This window comes from Manis javanica, chromosome 1 (assembly GCF_040802235.1).
Source record: "Manis javanica isolate MJ-LG chromosome 1, MJ_LKY, whole genome shotgun sequence".
NCBI lineage: Eukaryota > Metazoa > Chordata > Mammalia > Pholidota > Manidae > Manis > Manis javanica.
The window spans coordinates 116,400,457-116,426,373 of NC_133156.1; the positions used below are offsets into that span (position 1 = coordinate 116,400,457).

The following is a 25,917-nucleotide window of genomic DNA, read 5'->3' on the forward strand; positions in this document are numbered from 1 at the left end:
TCATTCATCCATCAAACATTTGAAAACCTGATATAAACAAGGTACTCTGCTTATGTCAGAAATAAGGATTTATAAGATAGATGGCCTTCCCTTCAAGGAGATATTCATCTAGTATGGAGGAATTTATACTATTTATTCTTATACCAAAGAAATTTACTCCCAAATTGGGTAGTAAGTATATATAAGCCTTTCTATAAATGTATATGAAGTAAGTTAGTGCATTTCCCCAAAACAAGATTAATGTTTGGCAATTAAAGATTAAAAGCAAATTTTATAGCTGATAACTGCTTCCCACCACCAGAGCCTCCAGTTTAAGGGTTGCATGTTGCCAGTGTTCCCTCAGGTCTCAGAATTTTTGCATTGACAGTACGGTTGGACTAAATCTCTTAAGAGTCCTGTCAACTCCTAGCATTGTATGAATTAGGAATTAAGCCAGATTGTTTCCTAATCATCAGCTCATATTTTAACTCATGTCTAGATTTAATATGTAGTAATAATGTCTTAGTTTCTGGGCCAGTCTCCTATCCCTTTGGTCATTTAGAATATGATGCCTGAGTAAAGTCCTTTCTGCAAATTCTAGGGTCCTTCCTACTTAATACAGCTTTAAGAGTTTGGTCCTTCCCCTTTATAGAATTGTACTTTCTCTGTGCACATTTTTTTTTTTGAGAGGGCATCTCTCATTTATTGATAAATGGTTGTTAACAATAAAATTCAGTATAGGGGGGTCAGTGCTCAATGTACAATCATTAATCCATCTCAAGTCTAATTCTCGTCAGTCTCCAATCTTCTGAAGCATAACGAACAAGTTCTTACATGGTGAACGAATTCTTACATAGTGTGCACATTTTTTTTTTTACCTCTAGGGTTTTTTTATGAACATTAATGAGTAAGTTTAACACTAGAATTCCAAATTTTCAGACAGCTGCTTTTGATACCCCTGTGACTTACTTGAGACTCTTCATCTCTTGTCTGCTACTTCAAGTGTCCTGAAAGAAGCACTAGGTCGGAAGTGGATGTGGCACAAGGAAAGTAACAGGATCTTGAATGTAGAGCTGTGTAATCTTGACATAAAAGTAAGCCATTTCCTTAAAATTCTAGCAACTGCTCCTAATTAAATTGCAGTTTCCTTATTTTTCCTAATTGGTGGTAGAAGAAAATAGTTGACCTGTGGTTCCCCCCCACCTAGAATTATCATGAAGGCAGTAATCTGGTGATTATGAACATCAACCCTCAAGTTTATCACCAGGGCTTTCGTTTATAATAAAAGCATTTCATTTTAATGTTTAGAAATAAAAGAGGAATTCATATTTTCTTTGCCCTAGTTCACCATTGTGCAGGCATCTATTGTATCTTAAGTGGGTTTTGAATAAGCGTCCCCTTGCCTCTTAAGTTTTTCACACCCTATTAAACTAGAACCTCCAACCCATTTTAGCAACACCTTGTTAATCTTCAGGGTCTCATCTCAAGAGTTGCTTCCTCCCTGAAGCCTGCCCAGACCACCATACTCAGTAGTAGGCACTTTTCACCCTGTGTATTAATTCCCTATTCAGTCCTGCCAAATCATGGGGTTTGTTGCCCGCCTACTTCAATTCAGTACCACACTCACCAAGGCCTACTGTTTTCATCCTCCCTGCCTTTTCCTGCCTTAAATGAGCCAACCTCAGAGCCTTTGATCTGTGTATCAGAAACCTTAGACCCTACTTCAGACTTTCTCTGTTCTGCCTTCTACTCCAGCCACAGCTGTGGTAACTGCCTCCATGCGGTCTTTGACCAGGATATCAGGACATGTTAGCACCTTATCTGGGTTCCTGCTATACTTCCTTTCACTTCAGCCTCACTGATCGGACCCCCACAGAACTCATTCAATACCAACAATTTCACAGCCCAGAAGTGCAGAGGAGTTAGTGCCTATGTGGCTACCCCTTGACCAGTGGTTGATGCTTGCTGGTGGATAAATGCTTCCTTTCATCTCGGGCAGACAGTTCTGAGAAGCATTCCAGAAGGTTCCTCAGAAAATGTTGCAGAATCAACTACCAGTTGCCTATGGCCAATTTGGCAATGCATCTTTATGTTGCTTTTCCTCTTTTGTGTTTCACAGCTTGCATCTCCTGCATCCTGGGATCATATAAATAACTTAGGTGCCAACTCTTGTCTCGGTCTGTTTGTTTTTGAGGATCTCGGCTAAGACAGTTGGTACCCAGAATAATCCTATAAAGGAGGCTTCAGGATAGGCTGTAGCTGGTGTATTTACCAGCCATGGTAATCACCCCATCGCTGCTAGTAGCATGATGACACCCCCCACTCCTACCACAAGATGACCAACTTAGGAACCTATGAATATGTTACCTTGTACGGCAAAAACAGGTGTGATTAAGGTTAAGGACCTTGAGATGAGATTATCCTAGATTGTCTGGATAGGCCTAACCTAATCATATGGGTCTTTAAAAGCAGGGAGACTTTCGGAGCTGTGGTCAGAGGGAGACATGGCTGCAGAGGATGAGAGATGCAACATTGCAGGCTTTGAAGATGGAGGAAGGGAACCATGAGCCCAGGAATGTGGACAGCCCCCAGAAGCATGAAGCAAGGAAATGTGTTCTTTCCTAGAGCCTCCAGAAAGGAACCCAGTCCTGATTTTAGCCCACCTTGATTTTAGCCCAGCGAGACCCATGATGAACTTCTATTTCACAGAACTGTGAGGTAATAAATTTGTGTTTTAAGCCACTGTGTTTGTGGCAGTTTGTTACATCAATATAACACCGAGGCCCTGCTGGTGAACAGGGCCTGGATGACCCCCGCTGTGCAGGAGCAGTGCAGTTACCACCGGGATGCACCTCTAGGTATAGGAAGATGTCCTGAATCTTGTGGTTTCTATGGTACTTTGAACAGACTGGGGCAGTGATAAGGGGGATTTGGCTAGCTTTCATTAACTGTTCGGGACACCTGGGGGAAAATGACAGGCTATGTTAGCCAACTATCAATTCAAGGTGCACTGGGAGCGCACGGCCTTTGGAGCAAGGGTTAAGGAGAGCCTTATCTCCTGCAGCAGAAGGAAAACTACCTAAAACTGGCCCAGGATTGAACTGTAAAGCCAGCTGGGCTGCAAAGTAGATAAAATACTCAGTCTTGACAATTCTTTAGCAAAGTCAGAGCCTGGATAGGAAGTGAGTGGGACAGGGGCCTAAGTAACAGTAGTGTGGCTGAGCCTGGAAACCAGAATTCCCTCATGTGGGGCTGGTGGGAGCAGCTCATTCTTCCTTGCCTAAAGACCCTGCCGAGGGGTCTGGTGAGGCAGATGTCTGCAAGATCATGCTTGACGTCCTGGACACCATCTTCCAATATCCTTATTATTCTCCAAACCAAGAACTGGTTAGGTCTCAACACAGCCCAAGAAGAGAAATACAACTTCTGGGAGGAAATAGCTTAGACACAGAGTGAAGGGAATTGCAGAACTTGGCTAGAATGCACTGTCAGGAAGCAGAGGAAATTGTGTACAGGTAGATCTTGAGGATGTTGGGCTGGGGCAGAAGCAGACGAAAGAATATTAGGATAAGGACGAGTTAGTTTATGATCAGGGGAACATTGGCCCATGACTTGCAGTCAAGGACACCTGAAGCTGGTCCTTCCTATAGCTGGAGTGGCTGCTGAGGCTTGGGCATGAGTATAGCGAAGAGTGAATAAGGTGGAGGTGGTGGAACCGCCATGGGATAGTATTAAGGAAAGAGTAGGGAAGTTCCAGGAGGTCTGAAAGTGAAGATGGGTTCATTATGTGAGAATGAAGAACTGTCTAACTAGGTTCCCTGGGAGGATACTGCCTTCACAAAGTCAATAAGGAATGTACTACAGATGGGAGCAGCGTCTATGGAAAGCTCGTGACAGCTGGCCACCTCCGGGGTGGGGGCGTTGATGGTAGGAAATGCCACAGCACTGGGCATGCTACTATCAGTGGGGATAGTGGGATTCTCAAATGGGAGAGGCCAGTGTCATCACTTAAATGTCATGGGGACATGGATATAATGGACAGTAAGGCTGGAGTGGAAATCAAGCTTTGACCTGCAGGGCTTTGTGACAATGGCCAATGGATCACCAAGTTCTGAGTGAAAGCTGGCTGGAGTGTTATCTGACTTATATAACAAAAAAAAGAAAGAAAAGAGGCAAGCTGGTGAGCAGAGGCTGGTGTCACCTGTCATTATGAGAAGATCATAGTCCCAGGTGCACAGTGATGGAGAGGCCAGGTCCTAAGGAAAAGCCCTGATGCCACAGGTATATACAGTATACCCACTCAGACTTCTTAAGGGTTGGCTAAAAGGAGCTGCCCTAGATGCCAGGGGACCCTCAATACCATTATGACCCTCTGTGTGGATGGGGGCTTTGGAAACCAGGAGTTCTGCTGGAGTTCTGGCCAAAGCCTTATCTCCTAATGAGTCCCATCCTGGGGTTCTTTTTCCAGTCTACAAGAATATATTTGGGTTAAATATATTTAGACCCCTGGCCTGCAGAGGAAGACCCATTAGGGGAGGAAGAGCCCCATGGAAACCTGTGAAACCATACCCTCTCCCTTGCCATGTTGGTAAATCATGAGCAATCATTTGAAGAGATGCAGCCATCAGTGTCACCATCAAAAAATGTAAAGGACACTAAAGCAATGGGCTCCACCATAACCTTGTTTAGCATCCTAGCAAAAGTGGATGGATAGTGGGCTGCTGTTGGCCTGTGGTAGCTGCTAAGTTAGATGTTGTAGCTCTGCTGGAAGCCCCTAACATTGACAGGCACTGCCACTTTGGAAATGCATTCTCCATTTCCATCAGAAAGGAGGATCCAAAGCAGTTCACGTTCCTCTGGGTTGGGCAGCAATTCTCATACATCCTATTGCCCCACAGGCAATGTGAAATCTCCTGCTCTTACTCTGAAAGGACCTTGGTGATCTTGACATTCTGCAGACCACTGTGGTGGTGCACCGCATTGTAACAGCATGCTGGGTGGATTTGGCGGCAGAGGTGGAAAGTACTCCGTATGTCCTAGCAAAATGTGTGCTAGAGTGTGGGTGACAAACTCCGGAAAGAATCGGGCCTGCCACCCTGAGGAAGTATTTAGAGGACCAACGACCTGGGGCATGCCTGCATATATTCCTTCTACAGAGAAGGACCATTTGTACCACCTAGCAGTGAGACATAGGCACAGGGGTTAGTAGGCCTCCCTGGGGTTTGGAAGCACTATGTTGTACTTGGTATATTCCTCCAAAGGGCTGTTAGTTTCATGTGGACTCCACCCCCTACCCCTGACCCCAATCCCCCACCCCCACAAAGATCCAGGCTTCGGTGCAAACTGCATTGCTGCTCTAGCTGTATACATGGCAGTTAGGAATACTGTGTGCAGTCTCTGCAGCAGAGAACTACTCAGGCTCCAGGCATGCTACTGGGCCTGAGTAGAGACTTTGCACATGATTATGGGAGACTAAGGGACCAAACAAATGGAGCTGTCTCCTCATGAGCTGGGCATTAGCAGATCCATGGAGTCATAAATTCAGATGGGCATGGCAGTGATTCACCTTTACTGGGACTGACATCTACTGAGGATGGGGATCACTGCTTCTGCCCACAGAGTACCCTCCAATTCAATTGTGCTTTGACATAGACAATATCAGATCCATGGCCACAGTATCTCACAAAAATTTTGCCTCAAGGATTGCTTTTCTGTCAAAGGACACTTGACTATGAGATCTGCTCATCTTACTATCTACCTCAACACCAGAAGCAGCCAGCATGAATTGAGCAATGGAGTAGCTCAGCTACAGCACTGGCTATGCCGGGGTGCTGTCCTCCAGGATTCAGTACACGTGCTTTAATGGGCTGGTAGGGACATGTGCCCTAATGTTAAAATGCACAGGTCTGGAAACATGGGTAGAAGTAGGTTTGACTTCATCTCCACCATAATCAGTGACCCACTTGAAGAATTTGTACTTGTGTGGGGAAGTTGGGGTTCCTATGGGCAGGATCCTCACTGAACTTAAACTAACTGATGATGTAACTGGCCTGTTGCTAGGCTACCGCTTCCACACCTGTAGGCAATAAGCTATTATTGCGCTATATAGAGAGCTTGGCCCAGTGCTCTGGGCTGAGGCAGAGACCTAGTGCTCAACCTGCCGCCAGGAGAACAAGCCGGGTAATAAACCCTTTCACCCCAAAGAAACGTTCTACTGTCATTTTCTTTGGTCACACTGAATCCCTAGCGAACTTGCTGGGGGCTGAAACCCATTGGCAAGACAACTTGTCTCCTACAACCTAGGCTCAGATTGATTAGAAGTTTTGCTTCCAGGGGCAGGGGACCTGGTAAGGGTAAGGTGACTTGACTTCTAAAAACACCGCATGGTCCCTGTGCGATCTCCGTGCCAGTGGATGAGCAGGCAAGGAAGGGGCTATTGTACTGGGGCAGATAATTGACCTGGATTATCATAAGGAGCTAAAGAGGAGTATGTCTGGAGCCCAAGAGATTCACTGGACTGCCACCTTCGGGCCTCGTGGAAACAGAGAGCAGGCCATGGCAGCAGCCACAGCCTGACAGGGCAAGGCAGCTAAGGTCTCAGGTCCCATGATGGTCGAAGTCTGTGTCCTACTTACCTGATCTAGACCAGCTGAAGTGCTGGTCCAAGGTGAGGGACTTCGGAATGGGTGATGGGGAGGGGGGACAGTCCAGCACCAGTTGCAGTGGCGAGCAAGCTCAGTCGTTAAAGTGCGGTGCCTGACTTGCAGCAGCAGCAGCATTGAGGGGCTCGTCAGAAAGGCAGAGCCTGGGCTCCACCCCAGGTGTGCAGTCAGACCTCATGTGCGCTTTAACGAGCCCTCCAGGCGATGCTGATGCCCCAGAACCTGAGAACCACAGCTGCAGCTTGTTCTCCTGAGCCCCCGCATTAAGTCCTTCCAGGTCCCATCCCCCTGGAAGGAGATGCCTCTGCAACGGATTTAACAGGGGAGGAATCTGACAGAGCCTGGGGTGGGCTGCGTCAGGTAGCTCCTCGGTACCACTTCGCAGCCTCTCTGCCACAATTCTCCTTTCAGCCACTGACGCAGTAACCAATTCCATGCAAGTCTGGATGGCTTCACCCAGGTCACACCTGACTGCATCTTATCTAAGGCCAGTGCTGTGTACCTCTTACTTCCTGCTCCAAAGCTTCTCTGACACTAAAGCATGGGAAGCACAGGGAACCTATTCGGCACTCCTCAAACAGCATAATCTGCCGTTAAATGTTCTTCCCAGTCGCACCACTGGGTAGCGAGGTACTTACAGCATGACCTGAAAGTGCAGGCAGGTGAAACTGTGGGGCCACTCTTGCCCAGTGGTGAACAGGAACCAATGGATAAATGCCTTCTTTCTCCTTTTGTACCCTGGACAGGACCCTGCAAGACTGACACCAGTACCTGTACCACTGGCCAACTCTCATCGGCTTTCCCTGGTCCTCTCCCTTGTCTGGCAATCTTGCTCTCTAGGATCACTTCCCAAATAAACTGCTCTACATGGAGCCTTGTCTTAGGCTCTGTTTGGGAGGAACCCAGAGTAAAACACCTGGCTGCCTGGAATGCTCTTGGCCTGCTTTTCAAGAGTCTCATTCAGATTTCAGACTGTCATCTATTCAAAGAGGCCTCCCCTAATGATCTAATGCAAAGCAGCAAGCCTCTATCATCAGGTTACCCTATTTGAATTCTCAGTGTAGCAGCTATAACTATCTAACGTTTTCCTTTAAGAGATGATTTCATGGTAGTGTCTTTGTCCAGCACTGGAATAGCTTGCATAGGAGAGGGAGAACCTGGCTTACTACATCTTCGCTCTTTCCCCAGCACCTTGAACAGTGCCTGGCACATAGGAGGCATTGGATATGTATTTCTTGATTAAATGAATGAATGCTAGAGTTTGAGAACAAGACAGCAGAGCAAGCCAGAATCTGAGCTAATACACTTTTTGAGGAGAAAAACCCTTGTCTTAAATTTATTTAAAAATTACAAAAACGTCTTCACCCAAGTTGTCCATGAAAAAATTTAAAAGCAGCGACAATGCTCTTGGTTAATTGGTTACCAGTCATCTAATGCAATTTATAAAATTGAACAAAATTTGGATGTGTGTCTTATGCCTCTGCAGACACGGGACCCTTTCTTTAGATCCCTTTCTTTAGGGTCTGGTAGAATCATTACTGGGACACTTTCCAAAGCCTTTTTCCTTTGGACTCTATGTAAAATGATCCGATAGACCCCTGTGATGGAGCTTCGGGCATCCCTCCCTTGGTTATTTCGAATATGCTCCTCTGTGATGCCCAAATGTTCTAAAGTGCTTTTGACCTCATTTTCTTCTTCCTTGAGAGTGCTGGTCTCTGACAAATGCTTGGGATCCAGCTGGAAAGGTTCCAAAGGGGTGGGGTATGGCACCCCCTGCATCCATTCATTGTTCATGATGGAGTCGATCCCATACCTGTCGGTGGGTACGGGCTGAAGGACCCCCCGGATGAGGCGGAGGCAGGGCTCCGACAGGTGCGGGGGCGTGCAGTACGTGCCCTCCAGGATGCTCTTCTTCAGTTTGGCCACGGTCTCTGCCCGGAATGGCATGGTGCCGGTCACCATGAAGTACAGAAGCACCCCCAAGGCCCAGATATCCACATAAACGCCGACATAGTGCTCGTCTCGGAAAAGTTCAGGTGCAGCGTAGGGAGGAGACCCGCAGAAAGTGTTCAACATTTCACCTTTTTTACTTAATGTGCTGAATCCAAAATCACCCACCTTCACACAAGTGTTACTGGTATAGAACACATTTTCTGCTTTCAGATCTCTGTGAATAATTTGGTTTTCATGCTGTGGAAGAAGACATAGGGAAAATCATCATTTTCAAAGTGAAATAACAACATGAAAAAAATGCATCAGTTGCTATGAAACAGTGAGGTGATGGAGAGCAACTTAAATCAGGTCAGCAAACCTCAAGAGCTGCCCTGTCAAACCTTTAGCCAAACACAACACCCACACCCCAAAAATAGTCCAAAGGTCTTATTCTTATGTGGGGTAAGGGTTGGAGTCTGACCCACACATGTGAACTAAAGATTTAGTGCCAGAAATAAGGCCCGGATCTTACGAAACTGCATGGTCCCAAACACAATGGAACGGTCTTGGGTTTAGAGGCTTCTCTGATTGGGTGATACCTCGATGAGGGCCGATACCAAGAAGGCTGGGAGCCCTCCCCCACCTTCCCAGCCGCGCTCCTTGCGGCTCCTTTGTCTCCGCAGAATCAGTGAAGGGAGGAGGCCTATGTGGCAAGTTTCTAGCGGGCCCCACTGTGGGTTGGGAGCATATGCCCACCCCTACCCTTGCAATTTGGGTCCAGCCAATCGTGAGGACCCTTGACCTGTTCAGTCCCAAGGGCTCTTGAGAAACGGTTTAATGTTACTTTTCCCAATGGGCCTCCTGGGGTGAGAAACCAGGCTTTGGAGCCTGACAGCTTGGTTAATTCTAAGTTCAACGATACCAGCAGTGTAATAATGTGAGTGTCAGTTTCCTTCTTTGAGAAAGTGGGATACTGACAGCCACCTCATCAGGTTGCTGTGAGACCTGTCAGGGATGCTTTCTCTGCAGTGGTCCTGGTACAGGGTCAACATGCTCAGTAAAACTCAGATCTATATCTATGATCCACCCTTCCTTTCTTCAGAGGTGAGATTGCTGGAAGAAATGTCAGAGGATAGCGCCTCCGAGGGCTCAGTCTGCACCCTTTACTACTGGATTCTCTTCTGCTCTCCCAGCAGATTTCTTTTCCAAGTGAATGTGGAAGACTCTTTCCCCATCTGCTCTCTGCTTGGTATGGGTCTGGCTTATTCCCTAGCCCTGGGAAAGCCCACCACAGCATAGGGCCCCTTAAATGACAACTGGTGGTACTGCAGGTCTGAAACTCCCCCCTGCCCCCATTACAGTCAGGTTCTTCTCCCTTGCTCACTTCTTTCTCCACCCCTTCTCCTTCCTAACTGCTATCTTGGGTCCCCTAGGTCACTAATTCCTCTGCTAATAATTTGGCCAAGTCACTGATTCCAGTCCTTGCCCCACAACATCCAGACAGAGGAGTGAACTAGAAATAGCTTCTCAACCAGACCCCAGAGAAGCATCTCTTTTCTGCCAGTTGGACTGAGATCTGGATAAAGAAGGCAGCCGAAAGTTTTGCACTAATGGAATAGTGAAAATGGCAGCCAGATCTACAAGTCAGGTTCCTTCTGTGTGTCTGGCAACACTGCCCATAGAGAGAGCACAAAAGGATCAGTTCCTGGAGGAACCGGGATAGTGTGCTTTAGGAGTCCAGATTTACCTAAAAAAAATTGGACAACCAAAATAAGAATGACATAATCAAGTGGTAATGTGCAGAACAGAGAGGCAGCAAAAACTACTGGAGATCTTCAAAGGTAAGAAGGATTGGTGTGGGCTGACGTGTGATTGAAGAAAGTTTCAGAGAGTGACAGAACTGAGCTGGGTCATGATCTGTGTCTAGGACTTAGAGTGTGAGATGTGAAAAGAGGGGAGAGGACATCCTAGACAAGAGTTTGGGGAGGCAAGGTCTCGAATCAGCGAGGAACCAGTTGAGGAAATGGAGTTGAGAAACAGATGTGGCCAGGGAGCAGCTGATGATCATCCTGCTACTCAGAGTGACTTGCCAACCTTCGCAGGTGCCCAGAGGCTGCCTGGAACTGGAGATCCCAGGGAGTTGCCTCAGAGGCAAGGAGCATGAGCCCAGCCAGACTTCTGACTCTCACAGATGGACTATTGTCTGTCCTTGTAGGACTAAGGCCCTCTGGGAAGCTTGGGTGTTAGTAAACTAAAGCCCCATGCTCTCATTGTGGGTAGAATGGGAGCAAGACTCTTATTGCTCATGCCCGCTCACCATGTGCTTCACAGCGGACACGATCTGGGAGAAGATGAGCTTGCTTTCTGGTTCTGAGAGCTTCCCTTCAGTGCTAATTTTCCCAAAGAGCTCCCCACCTCCTGCATACTCCATCACCAAATGAAGCTTGGACAGAGTCTCCACAACTTCGTAAAGACGGATAATGTTGGGATGGTACAGTTTTTCCATGCTGGAGATTTCACGAGATAGTAGCCTTTGAGTTTTCTGGTCTAACTTGGTCTTGTCCAGGATCTTAATGGCCACCTTTTCTGGGGAAAAATAAAAAAGAAAGTCAAGGGAGGTGCCAGTGTTCATAGTAGCACAGACATTTAGAACTGGAAGGGACCTTTGTTTCACTAGACACAGAGGTTAAGTGGCTGTTCCCGAGCTCACAGAGCTCATCAGCAGTAATGACAGAAAGCAATTCATGAGTTCAGTGTAAGTGCTAGTCCTTTGGATCAGTCTGAGTTTTCCAGGTTTTAATGCCAATTCCTGCCTCCCAGGGAGCTTTCATTTTAATGATCTTTATTCAGTTTTTTGGATAAAGTTAAAAGTGCTTGGCTTAGCATAGAGAGCCCTTCTTAACCAGACCCAACCCTTTTCTTTGCCCACTAGCCCATGACTCCTGTCCACAGACCCACCTCCCTGCACACGTTTTGGTCCAACTTTTTGTTGTTCCCTGAAAAAAATCTGAACATTCATGCCTGGGACTTTCCTCTACCTGAATCCACCTGGATCATTTCCTCTGTCTGGTTCATCACCCCTTCCCTGACCTTTATTCAGGTAACTCCTGATGATCTTGCAAGGATACCCTCAGAACCGCCCTCTTCCAGGAAGCCTTCCCTGACACCTGTCCTAGGAAGATCACCATGTCCGGGTTCTGTGTGTTCTCTGTCCTCTAACCTCCACCCACTGGCCTGTCCGTGCTGACTCCTCACCTCTCCTCCCAGCCCTTCCCTGTATGGGCTAAGTTTTGTTGGCTTTTGTCGGTGCCTGGCATGTAATGTAACTGCACCATACACACACTAGTACTCAGTGTGCTGGTGTTGGTAAGGGTATGAGAACTGCACTGCAATGCATGGCTGCTGGGAGGTTTAACTGGACAATACCCAACTGTAGTTGGTATTACGTACTGAGAGCCTTAAAAATAGTCACACCCTTTGATCCAGTCATTCCACTTTTGGCAATTACTTGCAAAGAAAGAATCTGACACATGTGCAGAATAGTATGTGTAAGAAGACTTCTGTGATATTGAGAGCAGCTGATGTGTCCAACAAGAGAGATGATCAAAGAGTGGTTCACCCATCTCTACGATGGTACATCATGCAGCTACCAAAATAATGATGTTGATCTTTATTTATTGACATGAAAAGATGTTCAATTTAGATCAAGAGAGGAAAAATTCAAATATACATTAACATAGAAAAAAAATCTGGCAAGATACTCACCAAAATGTTTAGAGTACTTTATTAATGGTGGAAGAGGGAGGGGCTCATGGATGGTTTTCCTTTAAATTTTTTTTTACTTACTATCTGTATTTTCTAGCTTTCCTAAAATTGTACAATTAATACAGATTAAATTATGTAGTAAAAATCATTAATGATTGAAAATAAACGAATCTCTGCTCCATACTTCACGTTTTGGTTTAAACTGGGTCAGACTTCTTATTTGATAAGCAAGAACTTTCCAGGCAAGTGAACTGAGAGGACGAGATCACAGGGCTCCTGCTTGACCCACTTGCAAAACAACTGCCTTGAAGAACTTTGGCACAGTGATTACCGGCATGAAGACACCTCTCGTTTAAAACAGGAGTGTTTTTGGTATATTAACTAGGTCCTTTAGGGCTTCTGGAAGGGGAAGAGGCAGGGTTCGCTGGTGCCCGATGAAGGCATACTTGCTCTGTGCTGGGGACAGAGGCGGCCAGCGATCACCGCACGGAGCGCGGGGGCTGCGCGACCTTGGAGGGGACCTGCCCAGCGTGTCCTTCCGCCCTGGTGGCATCTTCTCTACTGTTCAGACTGTAGGGTTCGGTGCCGCCGCTAGAACAGAAGCTTCTGCTTGGTGTAGCCTGTTGGTGAGCTGTTATTTTAAGGGCTAGACAGCCCATCCTCGGTCTGGAGGGTGCTGGCAGCGCGACCACACCTCCTCTCCGGGGCGTGTCCGTTGGCTGCACCCGCGCCCTGCGCTGGGAGCGCCCCGGGACCGGGTCGTGATGCGGCTCGGGCTGCTGTCACAAACCTCCCTTTCGCACAGTCCCAGTTTAATTTAATTTTCTTTATTTTATATGTGAGTGATCCTTAGCATGGGCTGCCCTGCCAGGGTCAGAGCAGAGTGTGCGGGGCAGGAGCTGTGAGATTCCGCGCTCTGGGTGCCTCCTGGCCCCACTTTAGTCCCCACCTGTTTCCTCCACTTTGCGTTCAGTCAGATTCTAGCCATGCCTCAGAATATAGACATATAGTCTATATAGATAAAACATTCTGAATTGTCACTGACTGGAGAAACTGCTGTTCCGTGAAGAGCTACGTCTCGGAATCCACTCTTCCAACATTTGTTCAGCGAGTACCTCCTGCGGCCACTGAAAGTCAGAGGCACCGGTCCCACAGCCCAGTGGGAGGAAGACTCGGAAGAAAGCCCTACTAGGAGTGCAGCTCATGATAGGAAGGGGCATGGGCAGGAAATGGGAAGGCCTCCCTGACAGGGCATGCTTAGGGTGTGACCAGGAGGTGAGGAGGGGAGGCCCACTGGCTGTGGGGACTGCACCCACGTGTGCCCTGTGAGACACACACAAGTGCTTGAGGACTGAGAGAAACCCACTGTGCTGGACACAGAATGAGGGAAATGTCCCAAAGCAGCCTGGAGCTGGAGGTAGGGGTCAGATAAGCAGAGCCTTGGAGGTCATTTAAAAAAATGTAGCCGTTATCTTTAGAGCAGTAGGAAGATATTACAAGGTTTTAAGGGAGAGTTGCATATATGATTTCCATTTTAGAATGAGTACCCAGGCTGCAGTGTGGGAAATGAATAGAGGAAAATCAAGCCTGAGAGCAGACGGTGGCTTGGGAGGTGAAGATAGCAAATCCAGAGAGAGGACTCCCACGGGGAGAGAATGAAATCGATTTGAGAGGTAAACCTCCCGTCTCCAAATTTAGTGAAGATTCTGACATAGGCCTCATCTCGGGCAACGCATTCCTCAAACCAGAACTTAAACGCCAGTGTCTCTAGAGGCCAGGGTGGAAATGAAGTGGCAAGCTTATCGTAAAGCCATAGTGGGTTCCATGCCCAGTGCAAAGAGGCAGCTGCTATCCAATATAGTTACTGTTTGGAATGAAGACTCAGTGTTACCTAATCTGATTTTTTCAAGAGGAGCCAGACATCTGAATTTGAATGCAAACATTCCAATCATTAAATGTCAGCAACTAATTTACAATTTTAAACCTAGAATGGACCAAGCAAAATGTGACTGCAAGACCAAAGGGACAAGGGGAGGGAGCAGATATTAGAACCAGAGAGTGTTGTATAGAGAAAACTTGCTTGAGAGGAGCTGAAACCTCCCATCTGGGCACCCAGCCAGCCTGAGTCAACCTTCCAGGGAGGGGCTGCAGGACAGATATCAGGCCTCCCTCTCCTTCCTTTGATTTTCTGCATGGGCTTGCCACAGACAAAGTCAACTGGAACACAGAGGGCTGAGACTTGATGTAGGGAGACAAACAGCAGATGCAGGCTGGAGCATGGATCTGAAGGCGGAGGGAAGGTATCCAGCACAGCCGGCTTGCAATGTAAGAGTGTGAGATGCAAGGGCACATGAAACAAGGGGCTGTACCCTAGTGTGGGGCTCAGGGAAGATTTTTAGACTTTCCCTGGAGTCTAAGTTATAGTTGAGGAAAGGAGTGGAGAGGCAATAAGAGGTGCTGATCATAGGGATGTGCAGGAGAGATCTGGAAACACCCTGATACCATAGGGTATTGGTCCATACACTTTTTTGATTGGCTTCCTTTATCAATAAAATATTTTTGAGCACTACCCTAAAATATGTACATTTGTTTATAAATTACATGCATGCACTAACACATTTTCAATATACATAATCATGGAAATTGAAGATATAATTATAAATAAATAGGAGTAGGAATTTTAATATTTCCTTCCCTCATCCCAGTGAATCACCTGAGGCAACCCCTAGGGTATGTGCACACTGCTGTGGAGGCCACTCAGGGTCATGAATAATCTCCAAGGTGCTAAAACCAGTTCTCAGGCTTCATCCCTTCTGCTTGAAACGCCTTGATCTCTTGGTTTCCAGGACAACACAAACCCCTGTTTTTTCTCCTGTCTTTGCCACTTCTTCTAAGGCTCCTTTGCTCTATCCTTTTCATCTCTGTAGCCTCTAAATGTTGGCTACCTGAAGGCTTAGCCCTTGGACCCCCTCATATTTATTATTTCCTTAGTGATCCCTGGTGCATAACTACATCTGCCTACCGACCTCTCCACTTAGTTTTCTTAGTTTGGGTTCTGCCTGAAGCAGATCCTGAGGTAGGGATTCAAGTGCAAATAGTTTATGTGGGAGGTGACCTCAGAAAATACTGGATGAAGAAAGAGGAGGTAAGATAGGAAAAAATAAAGGGTGCAGTTACTAAGCAAGTCACCAGTTAGCCCTGCTGTGAGTTATCATGCTAAAGTTTTATGAAAAGAGCAAGAAAGCTGGGGTATTTCTACATCAACTCCTGCCAGGAACTGTTTATTGGTTGTGCCTGGAGGACGTTAACTACCCTATATTTCTGGGGTAGAATGCTTGCAGGAAGAGCAGGCTCCAGCAACTAGAGAAAAGCCCAGAGGCAAAGAGATGGAGAGGCTGGCATTTGAAGGTCAGGCCTGTATGCACGCCCCAGGAGACATGGGTGTGGCACCCGCATCGTCTGCCCTGGATGTGTAGCACATGGAATAGGCATGTCCAACATAACGTGTTCAAGATTGACGTCTTGATCTTCTCTCACCTGAAACTTGCTCCTTCTATAGTCCTCCCAATTTTAGTAAGTGGAAACTCTGTTCTTGCGTTTTCCAGGCCAAAACCCTTGAGTATTTGACTCTTCTTTCATACTCCTCTATTTGTCTGTCAGAAAATTCTGTTATCTCCCTTCTATAAATAGACAGGATCCAGCCACTTCTCAGCATTGCACTGCTACCTTCCTGGTCCAAGTCACCGCCACCTCTCTTGCTGGGATTATTGCAATAGCCTTCTAACTGATTGCAGTCTATTTTCAACAGAGCAACCACGGTGATCCTATTAAAGCTTAAGCCAGGTGTGGTTGCTGCTCAGCTTCCTCAAAGGCTCTGGTTTCAGGTAAAGCCAGTCCTTACTATGACATATTGACCCTGCATGCTCTGGGCCCTGCTGCTGCTGGCCCTCATCCTGCTTGGCCACACTCCACCTGGGTGCTGTGAGGCCTGTGCTCCCTCTCCTGACCGCCTTCCCCACATACATCCATGGCTGGCTCTCTGCTTCTTTCCATTCGGTCGTCACCTCCTCAGCAAGGCTGGCCCCAGCCAGCTGATCTAAAATTGCAGCTGCTACTGCTCCCTGTCCCCTCTCCTGCTGTTTCCTTCTTGTCACTTATTCTTCCATAACATGATGAATATTTTACTGATTTGTTTTTTGTCTTTCTCTCCCCACTAGAATATAAGATCCACAGGCCAGAGACTGTCATCTCTTGTTCACTGCTCTATCTCCAGTCCCTAGAAGAGTGCTTCTTATACAATAGGTGCTCGACAAATATTTGTTGAATGAATGATCTCATCTGATCCTCACAAGAGCCCAGGATAAGTGACATCGTTGCAGCATACACTCAGTTTGGCACCTGGTTCTTTCATTTACTCTTGTGTCTCATGTATCTTCCATGTTTCCACAGACTCTTCAGAATCATGATTTTTAATGGCTGTGGAACCATTCAACCAGATGATAAATTATGCTTTAATTTTATCAATTGCAATATAAATAATGTCTCAATGAGTATTTTTGGCTATAGTACTTCTAATAATGGATTTATTTTCAGGATGGATTCACCAAAGTCACTAACTAATCATTTTTAAAATTAGGAAACAACTTCTAATTGCTGTTTTGATGAGTGTGCTCAAAAGGAGGGACAGCTTTTTGAAAATCAGGGCGCCTTCTCTATTAAGCTTTACTAGACCCTGAATTAGTTTCCTGATCCTGTCCCAGGAGATTATGGCACAGAGAACCTACCGGAGGGCCTACCCTGCACTGTTCCCTCTACCAGCTCTTCATAACACCTTCTAGCTGTTCATGAGAAGTTAGTATACTTACTTAACTCACCAAATATTTGTTGAATGTTTATTGTTTATAATGCATGTGGGGGACTCTAAGGATCAATATGACACAACATCTGACACCACTCGTAACCAGGATATCCAAGGCTTTCATGATACCAGGGATTTGTTAAGCCCCAAATCTTTATTTCTCATTCATACTTTCCCTTGGTTCCAAGATGGCCGTTGGACTCCTTTACTTCATGACCTCCATGTACCTCCAAGTCAGTGCTTCCAAATCATTACTCTCAAATCCATTTCTTCTGGAATCATTGTTCACTGCTAAGTCATTAAAGCTGGAAACGTGGGAGTCATCTTCAATTCTTCCTCTCCCTTACCCCTTTCTGTTCTCATTCATGCAATTGACTTCAAAGTTTTCTAATATTCTAAAATATTTCTCAAGTGCATCCCTTTTCTCCATCCACACTGCCACTTCTTTAGATGGACATCATCCTTCTTCTGGACCATTAGACTAATATTTTTCTGACTTCCCTGACTCCTGCCATGTCCTAATTTCAACTCCCTTGACTCACTGAAATCAGGTCATATTAACCACTTGTAGTAATTGCTAGCTTACAGCTCTTCAATAGTTCCCCAGTACCTATATGGCAAAACCCAAACATGCAAGAAGATTCTCCATGATCCAGCCCCTGCCTACATCATCCATTGCATCTCCCACTACTCAGCAGGTGCATCCCAAGCTCTAGCCACGCTGAATGACTCTCAACTCTCCCAGTATTCCGCACACTGGCTCACAGTTCCATGCGCTTTACATTCACTCTCTCTGCCTGGAATTCCCTTTCCCCCGTGTCCTGTATAACTTCTCAAACCTTATCACCGAATGGTAGCCTGACCTTTTCCTGCTGCCCTCAGACACAGGCTGAAGATCCCCTTGGTGCCTCACTCTGTGACAGCAATTATCAATTGCTTCTTGTCTGCCTCCATTACCTACTGCAGCTCCTGTTGGGCAGGAAGTGTATCTCGTTCATCTCTGTAAGGATCAGAACAATGTATGGTACAAGAGAGTTTATCTTTTTAAAAAAGGGGAAATGAATGACCTGATGGATAAATAAGTTGAGAGAAAAGAAGAACAGGTTCTGGAAACCTGAGACTGGAGTAACAGAGAGGAAGACCAGGGGACAAGGGTCAGGAAGGGCAGCAGTGGAGACAGCGAGAGGCGCCCACGGCCGTTCTTACTCTTGTTTGTGACAACAGATGGGACATAAAATATTCAGAAGCCAAGGGCATCATCTCTTTTGAGAAATTTCTAATCAGCTTAAAAGGGCACTTATGATGTCTTCAGCCTATCCTATCAGCTTACAAGGCCCAAGAGAATCCGAGCTATTAGCTATAAAAATAAACCCCAGCCAGCAGAGGCCTATACTGGGGCCTTTTTTCTAGAGATCCAGAGTAGCTGATGCCTTTTTGTGAACTGCTGTCCTAGGAGCTGTGAGTGGCACTGAAACCCTCTGCTTTCTTGGGAATCTTCCCCATAGTGCTATCCAGACTGTCCGCATTTCCCAGACAGCCTAGTAACTATTATGGGCAAGCTGGTGTGACATGCAGACCATATTTATACAAATCACTGTCCACACTACAGTGATTTCATACAGTACAAGGATCAGTGCACTGTCCATAATCTGATGTGGCCTCTCAGGGGACAGGGTATTTGAAAGTCTCAGCAAGCCTTTCTAAACCACTCCTTCCTCTTTTGAAGGTAAGATTTTAGAGGAATGCTCTGGTCACTTCTGGGTAGCCCAAGGCCACATCCTTTTCACAGGCCACAGTCTCTCAGTCCTAACTCTGTCATCCTCCCCAGGACTCCATCTGCCAACACCTGAATGCCATTCTCCCTCTCTCCTCAGCCCTCACAGTGGTTTGCATCCAGGTGTCCCCCGCTTCACACCTCTCAGTCCCTCTCATTCCCACCTTCCCACTGTTTCCTTGACTGGAGGCCTCGCTCAGGGATGGCGCCCCAGCAGGGAGTGAGGATGGCACTGGAACTCCTACAAGCCAGGTGACATCTGGGATCTGTTTTTCTGTTGCATCAACCAAAGGTGTTCATTTACTTGGTGTGACACTTTTTGGCTTGTTTAAACTCCCTTGTTGAATGGATTTTTCCACTGCCTGTGCTTCTGGCCTTCCTCCCCTCTTTTGTATATACCATGCCGTAACCAGAGGGTGACACTGTCCCTTTGACAATAAGGCTACCCTATGGCAGGTTAGGAGTGAGGAGAGCATGTCAGTGAGGCCACTGAGGTGCTCATCTGCACAGCAGGAAAATGCCATGTTCTCTGGAACTCGGGGGACTAGAGTTAAGTTAATTTTGTGATACAACAGATAAGAAGCCTTTGACATTCAGGAAGAAAGTCACTATATAAGTACCAACTGTTATTTCTTTCTTCTGTCCCTTTCACACGACAGCCCATCTATAGAATTAGACATTTTCTTGCTCCTGGCTTGTGGCAGTTTTCTGCTTAGTGGGTTATTATCTCTCTGACGGATATGTCTGTCAGTGTGCTGTGCTCTCAGCTCTTCCTCTTCACAGACACTTCCTGGGACCTCAGGCTCTGCTGAGAGAAATGGTGTGTGACCCAAGGGCTGCAGCTGACTGACACAGGTGTGCCCTTGGCTTGCAGTGGCCCATCATCGGCTGGCCAGTGAGCAGCCATATTCTCTCCCTTTAAAGTTTGAGCTGAAGTAGAACGAAAGCAGTGGGCTAGAAAAGGGCAATAAAGGTGAGAGATTATGTAGATATGGGGCTTGGCAACAGCAATTCCTGTCCACGTGCCCTCTGATAATTAAGCAGAGAAAGCCACTCTGCAGAAAGAAGTCAGAAGGTAGAGCACTTTAATCAGGGGCAGGAGAAATGAGAAGTCATCTGTGGCCCCAGAGAAAGAGGAGATGGACAGAGTAACATCTGGAAACTGGGCTCTGCTTCCTTGCTGGGTTCACAGAATTCCCCTGTACACAGTTCAGCCCTTTCAAACGTGAGCTAATTTGAGTAGGCTTCTGTTTCATGAACCAAATGGCATGTAACTCAGACAGGCTTCAAAGACCTAGGCTTTTTTGAAAAGTAAATTAATAATAATAGCATTTAATGACTACTTTGTGCTCTCTGTAGGCACATAAAGTATATTATATTTTAAAAATTTACTCCCCCTAGAATCCTATGCAGCTAGTACATGTTTCTCACTTATACATGAGGAAATTGAGGCATGGAATGGTAAAATAACTTGTTCCAGGTCACAAAGCTACAGAAAAAAAGAACAGGAATTCCACCGAGGGCTGGCTGATTCCAAAGCCAGCACCTTTGCACCACACTGCTCTGCCTTTGTTCAGACAGTGCCTACAGCTCCTCCTAGACACCGTCTGCACAGGGGGAGGACAGACAGCAAGCAGACTGCAAGATGGGCCTGGCTGCCCTCGAGACTTGTTTGTAAGTCCTCCGGTGCTCCCTGTTTCCTGTCTCTGCACCCCTTCTGCAGGTATTCTGCTGGTAGGACCACTGCCTGGTGGTATTGCCACCAGGAGAGGAACGGCTCTTGAGGGGCTGGAGGCTGGCTGGAGGCTGGTGTTGGAGAAGGCAGCAGGACCCATTTGGCTGGCTGTCCAAGGCAGCATGCAAAAGGGTTGCCTTCTCCATGTTGCATCAAAATCTTGAGGCAGCTCAGTGGAATGAACAGAAAGCTGAGTTCGAAACCTGTCTCTGACTTTGGGGCAGTCAATTCTGGGCCTAGGTTTCCTTATTTGTAAAATGCTGGAGGACTAAATGAGGTCAGTGTTTCCCAAAGGGGAACCTTTAACGCTCATGGGGCACGAAATGATTCCAGTGCACGGGAACAGCCTTAACTAGCCTTGATTCATATCATAACAACATTATTCCTGTTTCAGTTCTCCTTAAGTTCTCCTAGTAAAGGCAAAGAGAAAATCTCAGATTGGCTGTTGGCGTGTTTTAAATTACTTTCTGTTACTTGGTAATTTGCCTTTAAAACTTTTTAAAAGTTGCTAAGAGTAATATTTTAACAATTCTCACCACACACAAAAAAATTGTAACTATGTGAGGTGATGGATGTGTAAACCTTACTGTGGTAATCAGTTTGCAATATATACATATATAAAAATCACTACATTGTACACCTTAAACTTACACAATGTTATTTGTCAATTAAATTTCAAAAAATGGAAAAAGTTTATTTATTTATTACATAGTAAAACCTTTAACTTTTTTGCATTGTATTTATTTTTACTATGACCTTTCATTCATAGCAAGTGATGATGGGTTTTTTTTATTTTAATAATATTACTTTTCCTTTTGAAATAAGTTGAAGTAAAAAATAGATACCTGACTACCAATGATAGCTACTGTTTATTGAGCGGCTACTAGGCCCTGTGTACTTCATGTATGTTATTTCTAATTCTATCAACAATTCTAAGACAAGAATCATTATCTCTATTTTTTGGTTGGGGTGACTGAGGACCAAATGGGCTAAGTAAGTGCCTAGTGAGTGATTGAACAAGAATTTGAAACAAATCTGTCTCGCTCTGAAGTCCATGTTCTTTCCTCTGTCTTATTCTGCTTCCTTTCCCCTGGAATCTAACATCTGAATCCACACTAGGGAAACTTTCCAAGCTGGCCGCATGCAGTGGCCTTAGCTCCGCCTCTCGCCCCAGTGATCTGTCTGCCGTGGGATGCTCTCTCCTTTCTGAGTTCCTCTCCTGGTTTACCTTCATCCAGCTTCTCCTCTTCCCTTCCTCATCACATCTTCTGTCGAAATCTCTGTCGTCATCTCCTTATGTGTTCTATCTTTTGCCTTGCATTCCTGCTCTAGACCTCTGAAAAGCAACATCTGTTCCAATTACATTGGAGTCACAGCACGAGATTTGCTTTTATGAATAAATTAAGTACAGTTACCGGTTGCATTTTGTAAGTGAGGAATCTGAGGCTCTCAGAAATACTGTCATTTACCTGAGTAAATAAGGTGAGTAGCTGAGGCATAAAGACATGAACCCAAGCCCTTCGGCTCAGAGCAAGATGGAAGGGGCCCTGGCGCTCCAGTGACTTGGTGTGTGTGGGCTGGGGTAGGGGGTTGTGTGGTATGTTTCCTATAAGGAAAAACACAGGATGGAGGGCATGGGATTGGGGGTTGGAGAAAAAAACAAGACAGCTATAGTACAAGAAAACAGCCACCTTGGAGACGTGGTGGCAGGCTGGGTCCAAGGATGGAAAATGTCAGTATGGGACTCTCAGGGGGAGGTAGAGGGGCTTTAGGAAGTAGGCAAATTACACTGAGTTGCAAGCATTCTATTTTTTGCCTAGTAACTCCTTTATGGTAATCTCCAGGCTTCAGCGAGGTCAGAGGTGACAGGGGCAAGTGTGGGCTCCTGGCACAGTTCCTCGCCAAGGCCTGAGAGGCGGCACTGAGGGCTTAGAGCCCAGAGGAACCGGTGGCTCTTTCCAGGGAGCAAGGGGCCGAGCAGCAGTGAGAACTAGTGCAGAGTGGACTGAGTGGGAAGGTCCTGGGATCGTATCCCTTTCCCCCAAATGTAAGAGAGGGAGCAGCCTCAGGTGAGGATGGGAGACGGTGGCCGTCAGGGAGGTCTCCTGTGCCCTTCTGTTCTGTGCCGCTGGTACTGACACACACAGACACAAGTAATAAGCGAGGACTTGGACGATGAGCTGCCTTGGAACTGGGCCACCCTCCACTGCTGGTCCCCAAGTCCTAACTGGAGAGGACAGAGCCCCCCCCAAGTTTGGGTGAGTTCATCCACGTGGTACAGCAGCAGAGTTTTTAGAGTCAAAATCATCTGAGATTGAACTGCTGAAGCCACATTTAACTTCTCTGGATCTTGGTTTCCCTATTTGTAAAATGGAAATAAAATACGGGCCTCACAGGTTACTGTGAAAATTAACCACGTAGCAACGGAAGGCTCTGGCACAGGGCTTGCACGGGGCAGGGACTCACTGAGGCCCCCTCACTAGCTTCCTGGGCCCTGCCCCCAACCCCTCCCCCAAACTAGAACCCAATATCCCGGGGATCCAGATCTGATCCTACCTTTGGTCAGGGAGTGAATCCCCAGCTTCACTTGGGAAAAGTTTCCACTTCCAATTTCCCCTCGGATTCGGTAGAAGCCGATCCGTTTCCCCAGCGTGATCTCTCTCACCACCTTCTCATCTTGGGACATGTCCTGGGTCAGCTTCTCAAAGGGTGTCAGCTGGCGACGCTGTCCGTCTTCGTCCTCCTTGCTGCACTCTGTCTGGCAGCCACTTCCCACGCTCTCCCGCCGCTCCCGCCTGGCATAGTGGGGGTTCACCAGGCCGCCTCCATTAACGTACACTGCAGTCATCTCATCGTCCACGGCAGGCCCACGTCTCCATCGCAGCAAAGGGGCACGGAGCAGGGGCAGGTGGGGAGGTGCGGAGGAGGCCCGAGGGTGGGAGGTAGGAGGTAAGTCCCGCCAGAGTCCCGTCTGGGAGCTGGCCCCAGACTCCTTGGGAAGCAGCGTCCTTCGCGGCTGCGGTCAGAGGAGGGCAGAGGCAAAGGGGCCCCGTGTCTACCCAGCCAGGCCCAAGGCTGCCCGCCTCACCGGAGACATCTCACACCTTCTTTCACGTTGAACCTCCAAGCTCTGACTGTACAATCAGGCACCCTTTCAGTTACCATAGCTGCTTCTCTGGCAGGCTCCCGGAGCTTTCTGGATGGCTGCGCAGTAGGTGGCTGTGTCCCGGGACAAAGGCTCCAGTTGGCTATTTTCTTTGATGGCCAGAGAATCTGTTCCTCTGGTGTGTAAAAGCCCCCCTGAGGCCCCCAGGCCCCTGATGGTGGCGCTCATCTCTGACCTTCTTCATCTCGCACTCTCTTGCTCAGGGCCCCAGAGACCCGATAATCTAGACCCCAGAAAAAAAGAAACTTGAAAACCATCCTCTGGTAACATGGGCAGCCGGAGGATTACAGCCCTGCAATGTCACTTAGCCGGCCTTTATTTAGATGAGCCTCCCTCTAAGCCGTGGGCTGTCTCAAAAATTGTCAGGTGCTGGTTCATCCTAAGAACAAAGAGTAAGAAAATTTATTAGCCCATGCTAATGTACTGTACAGGATTTATAAAAACATGAAACTGCTTCATAAGCATTGCTCTGAAAGCACTGTGCAAATTTCATTTATGACTCAGAACTGTAGTAAATGCTTTATTACATATGATTTAATAAGAAAATGCACATATACACATTACTCAATCTACATTTTACAAAAGCCCTCACAGCCTATAAATATTTCTAACAATTTTTCTATTTCTTGATGATTAGGAAAATATTCCATGTTCCTATAAATATCAGTTTTCAAAGGTTCTTACATTGATTCAAATAACAATGTGTTACACTTCCTTTACACTGATGTTCTTCTATGACTTTTCCTATCCTGGTTGCTCTCACTCTTTTGTTCTGTGTCATTCTATGACAAAGGCTAATTTTTCTGCAGGCTTATTTTCTGGATATTTCTGATCAAGCAAGAGCCTCCAAGCCCAGCAGCTCATTTTGAAGGTATAGAAACAGTGGGTAATGTTTCCAGAAGGTAAAAGTCTGTGGTGTCATCAGCAATAAGGAATATTGTCCAGCTAGAAAGTCTTCATGACTTTTTCCTGCACCCTGCAGTCAGAAATAATTACTTCCCCTCTGAATCCCTACAGCCCTTTGTGCATTTTCCAAAATGTCTCATGTCCATGAAGGTGGCAAGTGGGTCTGACTCATCTGTGTGTCCTGCTTGCCTCCTCTCTCCCTCAGCATGGAGCATGATGTCCTACACGGAGAAAGTGTCCTCTTCTGCATGTGGGTTGAATTTGATGTTTGGACTTAGGCATTCCAAACCAGAAACCTGAGTGAAAATGTGAGAGATTGCTTGGAAATGTGAGTTTCCAAATCTCTTTAATGAAATCACATTATTACAATTAATCCAGGGTTGGTTATTTTTTTTTATTTTATTTATTTTTTTATTTTGGTATCATTAATGTACAATTACAGAAAGAACATTATGTTTACTAGGTTACCCCCTTCACCAAGTCCCCCCCACATACCCCTTCACAGTCACTGTCCATCTGCGTAGTAAGATGCTGTAAAATCACTACTTGTCTTCTCTGTGTTGCACAGCCCTCCGCGTGCCCCCCACACACTATACATGCTAATCGTAATGCCCTTTCTTTTTCCCCGCCCTTATCCCTCCCTTCCCACCCAGCCTCCCCAGTCCCTTTCCCTTTGATAACTATTAGTCCATTCTTGGGTTCTGTGATTCTGCTGCTGTTTCGTTCCTTCAGTTTTCCTTTGTTCTTATACTCCACATATGAGTGAAATCATTTGGTACTTGTCTTTCTCCGCCTGGCTTATTTCACTGAGCATAATACCCTCTAGCTCCATCCATGTTGTTGCGAATCTTAGAATCTGTTTTTTTCTTATGGCTGAGTAATATTCCATTGTGTATATGTACCACATCTTCTTTATCCATTCATCTACTGATGGACATTCAGGTTGCTTCCACATCTTGACTATTGTAAATAGTGCAGCGATAAACATAGGGGTGCATCTGTCCTTTTCAAACTGGAGTGCTGCATTCTTAGGGTAAATTCTTAGAAATGGAATTCCTGGGTCAAATGGTATTTCTATTTTGAGCATTCTGAGGAACCTCCATACTGCTTTCCACTATCGTTGAACTAATTTACATTCTC

At 46.4% G+C, this 25,917-nt stretch overlaps 1 protein-coding gene across 3 annotated transcripts in view; it reads right to left on the minus strand.

The window, feature by feature from the left end:
* Window positions 1-5,310: 5,310 nt before the first annotated feature.
* The window catches only part of NIM1K (NIM1 serine/threonine protein kinase), a 64,050-nt gene continuing 43,443 nt past the window's right edge, over window positions 5,311-25,917 (minus strand). For all 3 annotated transcript variants that reach the window (XM_037023563.2, XM_073236600.1, XM_073236603.1), the window contains exons 2-4: window positions 23,262-24,250; window positions 10,891-11,159; window positions 5,311-8,831 (exon numbers count right to left, since the gene is read on the minus strand). In XM_037023563.2, the coding sequence (XP_036879458.2) occupies window positions 8,082-8,831; window positions 10,891-11,159; window positions 23,262-23,553 (1,311 nt within the window). In that variant the 5' untranslated portion in view covers window positions 23,554-24,250 and the 3' untranslated portion in view covers window positions 5,311-8,081. The remainder of the gene's footprint in view (window positions 8,832-10,890; window positions 11,160-23,261; window positions 24,251-25,917) is intronic.